Below are 13,041 nucleotides of genomic sequence, written 5' to 3' on the forward strand. Positions count from 1 at the left end.
AAACTTCCATTTCTTTGGGCTGGATATCAGCTAATCATACAATCACGAAACCTGTTCAAAAATCTAATGCAATATTAGCGGTATGAGGGAATTGATAATTTACTTCATCACGCCTATTGGTATGCCGCCTGTCGATATTTCCAATAACTACAGAGCTGACTTTTGTATTTTTAAGCGCCAATACAGCCTTTTTCTTTATAAATTTCAAGTGTACCAACTGTTCGTTCAGCAGCTTCCATTCACACAACAAATAGATTTCCAGAATTAAACCCTACTGTGAGGTCCTGTCAGATTACCTATGATAAATTGATGGTGAACAGTTAGGTGCGTAAGTTTTCTAGGATTAGTAATATTCTCACTTCTGTTCTTCAGTTTATGTATGTCATGGGACGCTAGTTTAACTGTTGCTTTTCGGGTTCGAACCTAGACTCTGAAGGAAAGTTATTTTATATACCTATAGTAAATTTGTTTTATTCTCATTTTCCAGATATCAAGAACGTAAGCCATGTCATTAATTATGATCTGCCTAACAACATTGAGGAGTATGTCCATCGTATTGGTCGTACTGGTAGAGTTGGAAACCGTGGTAAAGCTACAAGCTTTTATGATCCTGATGTCGATAAGCCACTCAGTAAAGACTTGTTAAGAATTTTACAGCTGGTAAGCAATAGTGTTCTTCACGAGTGATGTACTTTTATATAATATGCATGGATTTGGAATTTCCCAGTGGGTATAGATACCTATCACTGCGCTTAATTCTAGTGAACTGACCAATAGCACAAAGGCAAGCAGTGTGTGAAAATCGGATAATTTTCTTTAATTCTTTTCATTGCTTTTTTTGCATGAAATGAGTGAATTTTATTTTCAAATGGCGAGGAAACATTTAAGATAGGTCTGAACTTCAGGAAAAATAATTTACTGCTGCCAGAAAGAGAGAGAACTTTGAATTCGAAATTTTGTCAGTGAGGTTCCTAGGTCAAAAAGCAGTTATTCACATATTTTAAATATCATACAGTAATCGTGACTAAATGAAGCAGCACTTCAGCTAATAAAATACGAAAGTGTGATGTTTGTATTACGTATGATTTCAACTAAAAATCTGAATGGAATCTCAATCAACGTCATTGTAAACTCACAATGATTGGAGGCTACATATAACCGTTATATTTTAGGGATCTGGTCAGAAGAGTTGGAAGTTTAATTAAGAGTAGTTTTAGTTCATTGGAAGCAAGAAATAAATTTGAGGAAATATCGGGGGAATACTATGATTTCCATGAAATGAGATTATTCTACAGTTCTGTAGTGTAAGTCAGTGTTTGAGTTAGGTGTCCATCAAAGAAGTCTATACCTTCTTCTAAAAGAATATTATTTTTCTATTAATCTGGCACTTAATTTTCAGAAATATTAACAGTACACTCTAATCCAGCCGTGCCCTACTTCAGCCCTTCCAATAATTCAGTGTTTTATGGTAAACTGAATGTAGAGAGGGTCGTGATTTCACTAGATAGGCGGACGGGTAGGTCACCATCCTTCCAGCGATTTCTGGAATCCATCACAATCTGGTCTGACACTCGCCGGGGCCTACTGTAGTTTAAGGTTCATTGGCATTAGTTGATTGCCTTAGATTCGCTTATCAAATACATGCAGGGGTTTACTTTAAATATAACATATGTTGAGGTTGTGATTAATAATGCGGAAGATAAGAATAACGCAAGAAGATTGCATTATTTGAACAACAGTAGTAGGGTAGTCTTAGAAATCTTACAGTAAGTTATTTTCTTTGTAGTTCATTTCGCGCATAAATTAATAAAATAATCATTATAAATAAATCAATAAAATAATAATCGTTGTAAGTTAAGACATAAGTTCATTTTATGATCGCAGGATTTTGTAAACAATCATTCTTTTAAAAAACAGTTTGTAATTGAGAATCATGGCTTACTGACTGCAACATATGCTTTATGTGCTGTTTTGTCAATTTTCGTTAAGGATGCCGGATGCAAACCTGAATTGTAGTTTGCATCCCACTGTAGTAGGTTCCGTCTCATAGGACCTTATTACTTACAAGAGACGTTGGTTGAACCAGTTGCAGTCCCCACTACAGGAAACCTTTTCTGCACATACTTCACACGGAAACTAGTTCATACTTTTAACATAGTACAAGTATGTCATTGCACGTGTTATTATAAAGACTAGCTACTAAACTGCAGTGTTCTATAGGCTTATATGGATATATTTCCGTACTTTTTATTGGTTAGGTTAGGGAGGCATGGTGGCTGTGGTAGAGCTTCTGTGTCTAGGGTTGCTGGCTTGATCTTCGGGTTTGTGGTGGACAGCATCGTGTTCATGGGTTTTCTCGGGAATTCCCATTTCCTCCCACATCCTCGTTACACTTATTCTTAGCCTCAAGGGCATATTCGTAGGACGTTAAACTCAAATATTCATTTCACTTTTTATTAGATGAATTTCTGCACAAATTTGGCGATGGGCAAAATAGTGTTTATAGTGGACGGAACGGATAATTTAGTGCAGTAGTATAATCGTGCAACGCCGTTATTTAAATATATTCTCACGTCCAAAAGTAAATCTGCTTAGAGAGAGAGAAGGAAATATATAGATAGATAGATATTAGGGATGGCCAAGTCCGGATTTCGAAACTAATTGCTATATTATACACAACCCGCATGTAAAATTACTCTTCAGTATAACTGGGCGAAAGATAACCCAGAACACTACTTGTACGAACAGATCAACGAAGAGATTTCAGAACAGCACGTATGCCCAACAGCATTAACACGTCTCGATCCAGCATAGGTATTTGAAATGTAGATTCAAATATATGGAAATTATTGTTCAGTATTTTTCATACTTAGGTTAGATTGACCAGTATTTTCCTGTATTTAGAATTGTACCGTTTTTAGTTTGAAACGTTAATAAACTTTTATATGGCAAAGGTCATATATATATATTTATATTTCCATTTCGAGATCTGGAAGTAACATTTGGGAGTCAGTATGCTCTGACTAGGTGTCGTGTAGTTGAACGAGCATCATTTATGGATACCCTGTTTTCAGAGAAATCGTTATATTGATTTCAAAATCGATGTAGATGTTAGATTCCTTAATTCACATTTATTACTTTTTTCATTTTGAGCAAACTGTTTGTGTTTTGTAGGCTGACCAAAAGTTCCCAGCATGGTTGGAAACTGAAGCAAGTGATGCCACCTCAACTTCCAGTTCATCCTTCAATTCAAGGTCTAAATTTGGAGGGACAGATATACGAAAGGTATGTTCATTCTTGCTTGTCAATTTGATAAAGTTAATTGACAGTTGACACGATTTGAAGTTTACCTTCGGACAGTAAACCTTGGGTAAATCCCAGTAAAAAGCAAAAACTACTTCCAATCGATGTAAATTAGTGTTCTTAATTGAAGTTACAGGTATGAATTATCCATCAGTGTTACTTAGTTCTTCCCCTACTGGTTTCCACGTAAATGTGTAGTTGCTCTTATGAGACATTACGGAATTACTAACATTACAACTGCACATTAGCGAGAACAGACCTCTGAAGATTGACATTCCTTGGCAAAACAGTAAATTAACTGATGTAAGTGGTTTATCCAGTTCTTCCCTGCATTGAAAATACCGTGGTTTAAAATCACAAGTGGCAGTAGTGATTTCCGATGATTTTTCAGCACAGAAATACTTGAGAGGTATTTATTGTTGAAGGTTGGGAAAAACCCAAGATGAACATTTAGATGTTACGAGAAATGTGAATGAAATATACTTTTTGTACAGGTTAAGATTGTATGCCGTTCAGACTACTGCAGCTTCTGAATAACCTTTGGTGCACCAGGGCTGTTCATTTAATTTCCGGACTGATACTGTAAAAGGTCATAGGAACGATGAGTTAGCATCTGTTTGTGCTTGTCCTTTCTAAGCAGGGTGGATTGATTTAAATCAGTCTGATTTAAATCAAGATTTAAATCACTTGATTTTTTAATAAAAATCGGTGATTTAAATCAAAATTCCGAAATAAAATAATTTAAAGTGAAAATAAGTAAAATCCCGTTTCTGTTCTGTTATTTCGGTTACGGAAGTTAATAATCATAATACAATGAGACTCAAATGTACAGTTTGTACAGCATAGTATGAAAACAAGTGTCATGCACTGGATGATTAGGGAAAATCCCGTTTTCAACGCGTAACGGAGCAATGCTGCTTTCTTCTCTTCGTAACAATGGGTTTGGGTTTTCAAATCAGAACTATTCCAACGGGGAAATCACCATCGACATTCAAGACGAAAATTCTTTCGCGTGCGCGTCTGCTTGTTTGTTCCCGGATAATAGGACGTATATAGAGGGGTCCTATCCCCTCTGAGATTTTTTTTTTTTTAAGATTATAACTTTAGGCGAAATTTATGTATTTCCTGCCTCAAGCTAGTTCCAATTTTTTTAAAAATATGCCCCTACCAAATATCAGTAACTTTTGGAAAAAAGTGACATTTTTGATAAACGTTGCTATACTTTTTCCTTAATGCTTAATTTTTTAAAATTATATTACCTGTTTTTATTCTATTAAAAATCTAATCTTCATTATTCGATTAAAAAAGTACCAATAAACCTCTTTACTTCGTTTTTTTTTTTTTTTTTTTTTTTTTTTTTTTTTTTTTTTTTTTTTTTTTTTCAGGACTGAAGGCATTGTAGAACATGTTACATATGCTTTCACGCCTTTCTGCGTCGAAACACAGTGTGTGATGACATCATAAATTTAAAAAGACATTTTTTGTTATGCTTATTATTATTATTATTATTATTATTATTTGGCAGGCTTACATTTTGCATTCAAAAGACTGAAATTTTGCACACTCGTTCAGTGCATCCCTTAGTATTTTTTTTTTTTTTTTTTTTTTTTTTTTTTTTTTTTTTTTTTTTTTTTTTTTTTTAGATGTTTTCAGATCTCTGCGTGAAAACGGCGGTCCAGAAGGGAAAATGTAAAAAAAGATATTTTTAACGAAATAGCTTTTTCCACGATTCAGATGGAGACATATGAATGGTACCGTTTGAAAGGCTGCTCTATTCTGAAGAGAATGACGTACGAACCATGATCCTAGGATAAATAGGGATGTTTCAGGAAACTGTTACCTGAGATACTGTTTTATAAGGGAATCTGGGGTATTTGGGGGATATTATTTTTCGCGGGCTTACTTTTGCACCTAGATTGAAATTTTGCAGATTTATTTAATGTACCCCTTAGTATTTTTCAGTGTTTCAAATATCTACCTTAAAACAGAGGGTTGGTCCAAAGAGATAAAAACTAAAAAGGATATTTTTAACAGAAAATCCCTTTTTTTTCGTGATTTTTCCGCCCCAGATACACGATGGAGACATTTGAATGATACGATTTGATTTTTTTTTATTCTGAAGAGAATAATATACAAATGACAGCCCTAGGATAAATAGAGATATCTGAGGAAATTTTTATATTACATGCGGGTTATCTGGGGCATTGTGGGGATGTTCTTAGCTCATTGTTAAATATTTCCCCGCCCTTACTATTCAAGATAGCTTGAAATTTTATACACAGATTTAGTACACCCCTTAGTATTTCTCAGTTGATTTTGAGATATGTGCGTTCACAGAAGAGTCCAGAGGGGATCAAAATTTGAAAAAAAAAAATCAGAAAAATCCCATTTTTTCTCAACTTCCCGCTTCAAGGACATGATAGGGAAATGTGAATGTTACCGTTTCAAAGGCTGTTCTATTCTGAAGAGAATGAGGTATGAACCGTGATCCTAGGATAAATAGGGATGATGATATAGCTGCTTGACTGAAAGTCCATAATTTTCCTTTTTAAAAAAGTCATAATTTAAAAGGGTTAAAAAACATTGTTTGGGATTAACAGAGATTAACAATTGGGGATTAATTCAAAATTCAACCCTAATACTTTCACTTAAATTGCATAATTAGCATTTAATACTAATTCCTAATGCTTTTTCTTCAGTTCGCGACTTGTAATTTACGAGGAGAAAGATTTGATTTAAATCAAAAAAATCAACAAAAATGATTTTTTTTTTTTAAAAAAAAAATCACGATTTTTTTTCCACCCTGCTTCTAAGGTACTTTCGTGCTGCACCTACGCACAGATTTTGTCGTTACCATCGTTGCAGGCAGGCTTGGAACACCGTGATTTTTTTCGTGTTACACTGGATCGTCAAATAATTTTCCTTTTAAGGTGGATTTCAGTGTAGAGGCCAGGAAAGTCATGTGGAGTAGGCAAGTACGGGGATTTATGACGGTAATGTCGCCATACGTGAAATGACACAGGGCATTGTCATGATTGTAAAAAATATCCTTAGTGTTCATATTCCTGAAGTAATTCACTATTGAACTTCCTAACATACGACCTTTTTAAGTTTATTACATGTTACCTGACTTTTTCATCTTACCCTGTAAAATCCTCTAGTACAAGTTTCGTTCGCGGTGCCCTTCTACTTTTTGTCCTAATACGTTTGCGATGCCCTGACTTACGGAAAAGTTAAGAATCTGTGACAACACTAGAAGAGGGAAATAGAAAGACTATCGTTCGCCCCGGCAGACGTATAATGTTGTAATATAGGTGAAGTAAGATTATATATATATAAAATTTCCGGTATACAAAAATTTACTGTCCCTGCGATTGTCCTACCCAAGAAATTAAAACTTGTATCGTCACTGTTAAGGATCTACCAGTGGATTCCTGTACCATTTTTTTCCGAATTTAAAATACTTTTAACTGAATATTTTACAGGTTAAGAAATGGTTACTGACTCGATGAAGCAATCTATACAACTTAGTTCACTACCGTTGACTACGTAGGTCTTGTAGATATGATTGTAGAACATTTACTATGTTGGAACTAAGATGTGAAAAGGAGAAAATTTTCCTTATAAAGTTATTGTTTACAACAACGATATTAGTATTAGTCGAGATTATAACTACTATAACAACACGGGTTAGTAGTAGTAAAAAAAAAAAAAAAAAAAAAAAAAAAAAAAAAAGTAATCAAATGTACACTCGTAACCCCTTCGGACAAAGGTGGCCAAAGTGGCACACATGGGTGTCACTTTTTTAATCCTCTCCTGTGTGAACACTAAGATATCTGGATATTATTTTTGCAAATATGATTGGACCATAGTTTATAATATTAGTTTCTTTTTCTTCTGGGTGTCAAATTTGCTTCTCAAATTTCACCCCAGTCAAAAATTCGAGAATTTTCGAATTTCCTTTACTTATTTTTTTCCCTGCAGCTTCCTTCGCTGTAGAGAAACCTCCTTAAGACTTGCCAGACAGATACCTCGGATGGATACCTAATTGTTGGCATTAATTGGACGGGCCTGCGCACAGTGTTGCCAATTAGGGAAATTAAAATTTCCCTAAATTTTGGCAAAAAAAAAATAGAAATTTTTGTTTATAAATCCGTACCTATGCGTCCGAGTGCAAGTCAACTTACGCCAGTCAAACATTTGTCCATACTGAACAAACACGGGCACAGATAGTTACAACGGGGTAATTAGGGGACGTACGAAAAATTCGTATTTAAGTTCTAACCCTTGATTTTTCTAGTTTTTCCGTACTTTTCTCTTTACCGTAATATATTTTTGGTAATTAGAAGCTTTGTTCCTTAAATATCGCCATGATAATTGTAGGATATATTAGTGGTGTACCAATGTCTAATTTAAGATAGTTTCAGTCTGTCTGATAGCAGTGTTGCCAGCTACAGAAAATTTTAATTCTAGATTTTGGGGAGAAATTTTGGGAAAATTGTTTTGTCTATTATTTCCCTCTTGTTGGCTACATCGGAACAAACGTACCAGTATCTGAAAGTCTCGTCCTTGCCCTACGCAACGCACTATAGAAAGTTTCAATAGGATAATTACGGGAAGCACAGTTGAGGCTTACAACACACCTTGTTCTCTAATTGGAAAGATAACTGATTTTTTTTTATAAGGTATAATGAGATTTTTTTTTACATGTTTACTTTATTAGATATCGTCACAATACTTATAGGATATATTAGAGGGATATCAAAGCTTATTTTAAGATAGTTTGTATGTGTCTGACAGCTACAGAAAAATTTAATTCCAGATTTAAGGGGGAAATTTTGGAAAAATTTCTTTTTTCTGTTATTTCCCTCTTGACTACATTTAAACAAACGTACCAGTGTCTAAAAGCCTCGTCTTTAGCCTACACAACGCACAATAAAAAGTTTCAGTAGAATAATTAGATGTAGTACAGTTGAGATTTATAATAAACCATGTTCTGTAAATGGTAAGAAAATGGTGAATTTCTGAGGGAGAATTTTTTTTTAATTTCATGCTTGCTTTGTTAGATATAGTCATGATACTTGTAGGATATATTCTTGGAGTACCAAAGTTTTTCAGATAGCTTTCGTCCGTCTGATGGCATTGTTTCCAGCCAAAACAATTAATTCCCGATTTTAGGTCAAAAATTTGAAATATTTCCCTTTCCCCTCTTATTTTTCTCTTGCTGGCTACATTGAAACAAACTTACCACTACCTGAAAGCTTCTCTCTTTGGCCTAGAGAACGCACCATAAATGTTTCATTAGGATAATTAGAGAAGCTGTAGCCCCGGCATATCTGTTTATTTTTGCTTCTGAGGCGTAAAAAGTGTCAAAATTTCATGTGTATGATGATAGAGAATTTTTTCTTTCCCTCTTTGAATGGAAACCAGCGACTTCAGGATCTTACTATACTTTGTCAATGCACTAAAGAATTTTTTTAGGTGACTTGAACCCATTTGGCAGCAGTAGTGCTAGATACAAAAAAATTAAAATTCGGTTAGGTTCTTGTAAATTTTCACCCCTACATTTCCACAATTTCCCACCCGTTGACAACACTGCAATGCAACTTACATGAAAAAAATAACCACATCCATTTTCTTAAAAACAAGGCCTTAACCATATCAATCGAATATATGATTTTTGAGCAATAAGTCACTAAACGGAAAATGTGTTAAAACTACAAAAATGACCTGGGTTCGAAAGGAATAATCACACAATTTTGCTCGTATAGGTACAAAGAAACAAGCGATTTGTAAATTGCGAGGGCTTAGACTCAAGTTCTGTTGATTATTTCAATAAACTGCAACATAAATCAATAAATAATAGTTGCCAAAAAAAGACATTTGAAAAAAAAACATGAAAAAGAACGATATTTTTATTGAAAAAAAACTGCACAGAAAAAAAAAAAACTTTTTTTTACAACACTAATAGCCAGCATGCTCGTCAGGGTGTTAACCTAACTCCATTAACGAACTCGACCAAGAAAACAGTTCTAGCTGTTCACTGAAGAAAGAAAGAGAGGGAAAAAAAAAACTTTTCGTTCAAGTTATCGTTTGTGTTAGCATATGTTCATGCGTACTAACCTTACAATCTTAAAGGACGGATTGAGTATAGCCCGCTCCCCCCAGTGATTTTTAACGAATCATAGTGATTCTAACGATTCATATTAGTTCATAATGAATCGGAATCGCATGTTATAAAGATTTAAGATGTAAATCTTGTGGTAAGGAGGTTTTAGTATAAGTAGCAGTAGTAGCAGTAGGGGTCTAGTAGTAGTAGTAGTAATAGTAGTGGTAGTAGCAATACTAGTAGTAGTAGTAGTAGGAACGGGTTAGAAGCCCCGCAGGGGTTGGTTGGGTTCTGTTCTCGATATAGGCTAAGTAGTAGTAGGAGTAGTAGTAGCAGGAGGAGGAGTAGTAGTAATAGTAGTAGCAGCAGTAGTAGGAGTAGTAGTAATAGTAGTAGCAGTAGCAGAAGTAGTAGGAGGAGTAGTAGTAATAGTAGTAGCAGTAGCAGCAGTAGTAGTAGCAGTAGCAGCAGCAGCAGTAGGAGGAGGAGTAGTAGTAATAGTAGTAGTAGTAGTAGCAGCAGTAGTAGTAGTAGTAGTGGCTCTTCCAGTTCCGGTGACAAAGAACTGGGGGGAGCGGGCTATACACAAGCCTAAAGGACCACTAGCGTGATCCTAATTACTTGAGCATAGTCAAACCAATGCGTATATAATTTTTCTGATGACACGTAACAAACTAGACCTAAATTTTTCTTTGATAGAGACTAACATTCTAACAACTTGTAAACTTCCTAGTTTTCGAACAAACGGCCATAGGTTGCAGATGTTGAGGCATGGGTGATCAACTCATTGACAGATTTATCTTACCCCGACGACTAACCCAAAATTCGAAATTCAGAGCACTAACCAACTTTAGATGTTTCCATTAAACTTGGAGCAAGTTTTTGTTCCGTTTCTTCCATTGCAAATCTTGTAACAATTGGTATGTTGTTAGTAGCATGTACACTTATGTCCAAAATTATTGTCGCATGTCTATAAATGCGTTGTTCTAGGAATATAATTTGATAACGAATTCGCCCGGTATTTCTTATAATGTTAGTATGTGTATAATCGGCAAAGACATGGATGTGGCAAATTTCATGTCAAAAGAGTGGTAAATAAGAACAATAAAACGAAAATAAAATTTTCTTGTCCATTTAGCAACATTTTATTTTACTCATTATAACTTTCGTATTTATAATTCTTTTCTTATGAAATTTACCACAAATATACATTTCTTGATTATACACACACACACTAAGTATTAAACGTACCCTGCAAAATCATTATGAAATTATATTCTTACAAAAAGACAGTTATAGATATGCGACAATAATTTTGGACGAACATCGTTAACTCTCTGGATCGGAGTCGTTCATTAACGTCGAATTTTCATCGTAAAAGACTGTTTAAAAATCTTCGCATGCTGAGTTGAAAAAAAAAAAAAACTTTTCCAGAGAAAAAAGTTATTGTGAAACTTTCAGACTAGGATTTGTCTTCATCGGTTTAAGTTGTGAAAGCAAACTAAGTGTAGTTGTTTTGTTTTCCAGATGGGTGGTGCAAGTCATGAAACATTCCATGCCGAGTCTATGCATAGTGCTCCTGAATGCCTGGAACCTGAAGAAGAATGGTAACGATTGACCTAAACATTCCAACACTTGAACTGTGATCAAACCTGTGATACGGTTTGTATATTCTTGTTGTTGAGTTGAGGACGATCCATTTGTGATTTTTTTGAAGTCGTTAACCAGTATTGTTTGTGAGTTTATTTAGATTGTCAGTTTTGTGTTTTATTGAACTCGAGTAATCATTATGGTGCTGAAATGATGTAGAAAACACTTGTGCGTTGTAGCTTCTTGCACTTATTAATAGTGTGTGAGAACGTGTATTAGTTCGCATTTGTTCTTCCATTTCCTTTAGTATATTTGTTTGATAAGGAAGCAGCTGTCCGTGAGATGTGAAAAAAAGTGTATCAAGTGGGTAAAAAAGAGAATTTTCGTAGCAAGAATAATATCTTGAGATAAAGAAAACTTAAAGACTGGACTTTGTTTTTAACTTTTTGTTCGTGTTTTTTTGTTTTTATTAATTACAAGACTGATGATAGAATATTCCAGTTCAAAGTGCAAATATTTTATGTAAAGAGTTTCAAGTGTTTTAACTTCTAATGTAGAACACTTTCGTTCTTTCAATTTTATACCGACTTTACTGTATTTTCTGAGTTGTTTCATTAGTTTTGTTTCTAGAAGACATTCAGTTCAAAGTTTCGGTGTTTTTAAAAGTGCAAAGTGAAGATCAATTGTAAATCACTTGTGAAATAACTGAAGTTAATGCGATACCAAAGAAAGTTACTTTAAAGAAAGGAGGAACTAAAAGGTATATTCAAATTCATTCTGTCGTACTGACATTTCTCAACACTACCAGCATTACAATACTCGAAATTTGTCACTTTTTGCCCGTGTAGTAGTTTTTTTTTCTTGCCATCTTTTTCATTCAAATATGTAACCGTTTAGTTTATTGAACTTGTTTTTCAATTTTTTTTCTTTTTACATACAGTCTGTGATACTATGCTAGTTCATGGGGAAGTATGCCATTATCAGTTGCATTTCAGGCACAGAAGATACTTACTTGTGTAAACACATTCCATCTTAAATAAAACTTTATAGTACTAGTAAATCAGACATAATTTAGAAGCTCTGAGTGGGTATATGAATATATATATAAAAAAATATGCTTTTAGTTACAGATATGTAGAATTCTTAAGTGTCATTATTCTTACATATATGTTCTTATTGCCATTATCTGCTTTGTAGTAATATTCGTTACTAAATGCCAGTGAGATAGTGTGATGAATAAAATTACAAGTTTGTGAGGAGAATTTTTTTCAGTTTTAAGGAAAAAAATAGAATTTTATATTAAGAATATGAATCTTAATTCAAGTAATTTGTGCACTTTACATAAACATTGTCATAAAACAAATGCATACTATCCCCTCGTATGTTAAGATAATGGTTTCAAATGTTATTTTACATACATATTGTGAAATGAATACATACTGTCTTCTTACAAGTTAGGTGCCTGAAATGTACTTCGTTAAACCTTGTTTTCAATAAGGTTAATCACTGCTGAGTTAGAAAAAAAGTTAATTGTATTCAGAATTTATTGTACCGAATGTCAGCAAATAAAGTGTTGCAAAATGTGTTATATTGATTAACTGAGTTTTAAATTTTTAAGGGTTATATAATGATTACCCAGAAATCTTAAATGCATGACCGAGATACCCTTGGAATTTAATATTTGGAGCAGGTAAGTAAACTGTATATTGGGACATATGTAGATTGCACATCGCAATTTTCGTCACAACTGTTGCTAGTTTTTGAGTCCACTACTCCTCTGAAGTAGCTCCCCAATGGTCATCGTATCAAAGCACTGCCTAGATTCTGCGCAGTTTATTTAATCAGAATCGTTAACTAGCGAGGTTAGGATGTTAACTAATTGCTTAAACTGACAAAATTGGGAAAACAAATATCTTTGTTCTAATTTTCATGGCTATACAAACATGAATGGATTTGAATACGCAGTCTCTTCCTCACTGTCAACAGTGAAGAAAGGAAAAAAAAAAAAAAAAAAAAAACTAAGTTCCTGTAAATGAAGG

General features: G+C 34.1%; 1 protein-coding gene across 1 annotated transcript in view; it reads left to right on the forward strand.

Moving 5' to 3' along the window:
• Positions 1-12,596, forward strand: part of LOC145688099 (ATP-dependent RNA helicase vasa-like) — a 72,809-nt gene extending 60,213 nt beyond the window's left edge. Inside the window, exons 10-12 of the mRNA XM_081761834.1 lie at positions 488-660; positions 3,175-3,285; positions 10,940-12,596. Coding sequence (XP_081617960.1) covers positions 488-660; positions 3,175-3,285; positions 10,940-11,023 — 368 coding nt within the window. The 3' untranslated portion in view covers positions 11,024-12,596. The remainder of the gene's footprint in view (positions 1-487; positions 661-3,174; positions 3,286-10,939) is intronic.
• Positions 12,597-13,041: the final 445 nt, after the last annotated feature.

The sequence above is a fragment of the Thermobia domestica genome, chromosome 6 (assembly GCF_964235325.1).
Source record: "Thermobia domestica chromosome 6, izTheDome1.hap1.1, whole genome shotgun sequence".
NCBI classification, from domain to species: Eukaryota; Metazoa; Arthropoda; class Insecta; order Zygentoma; family Lepismatidae; genus Thermobia; species Thermobia domestica.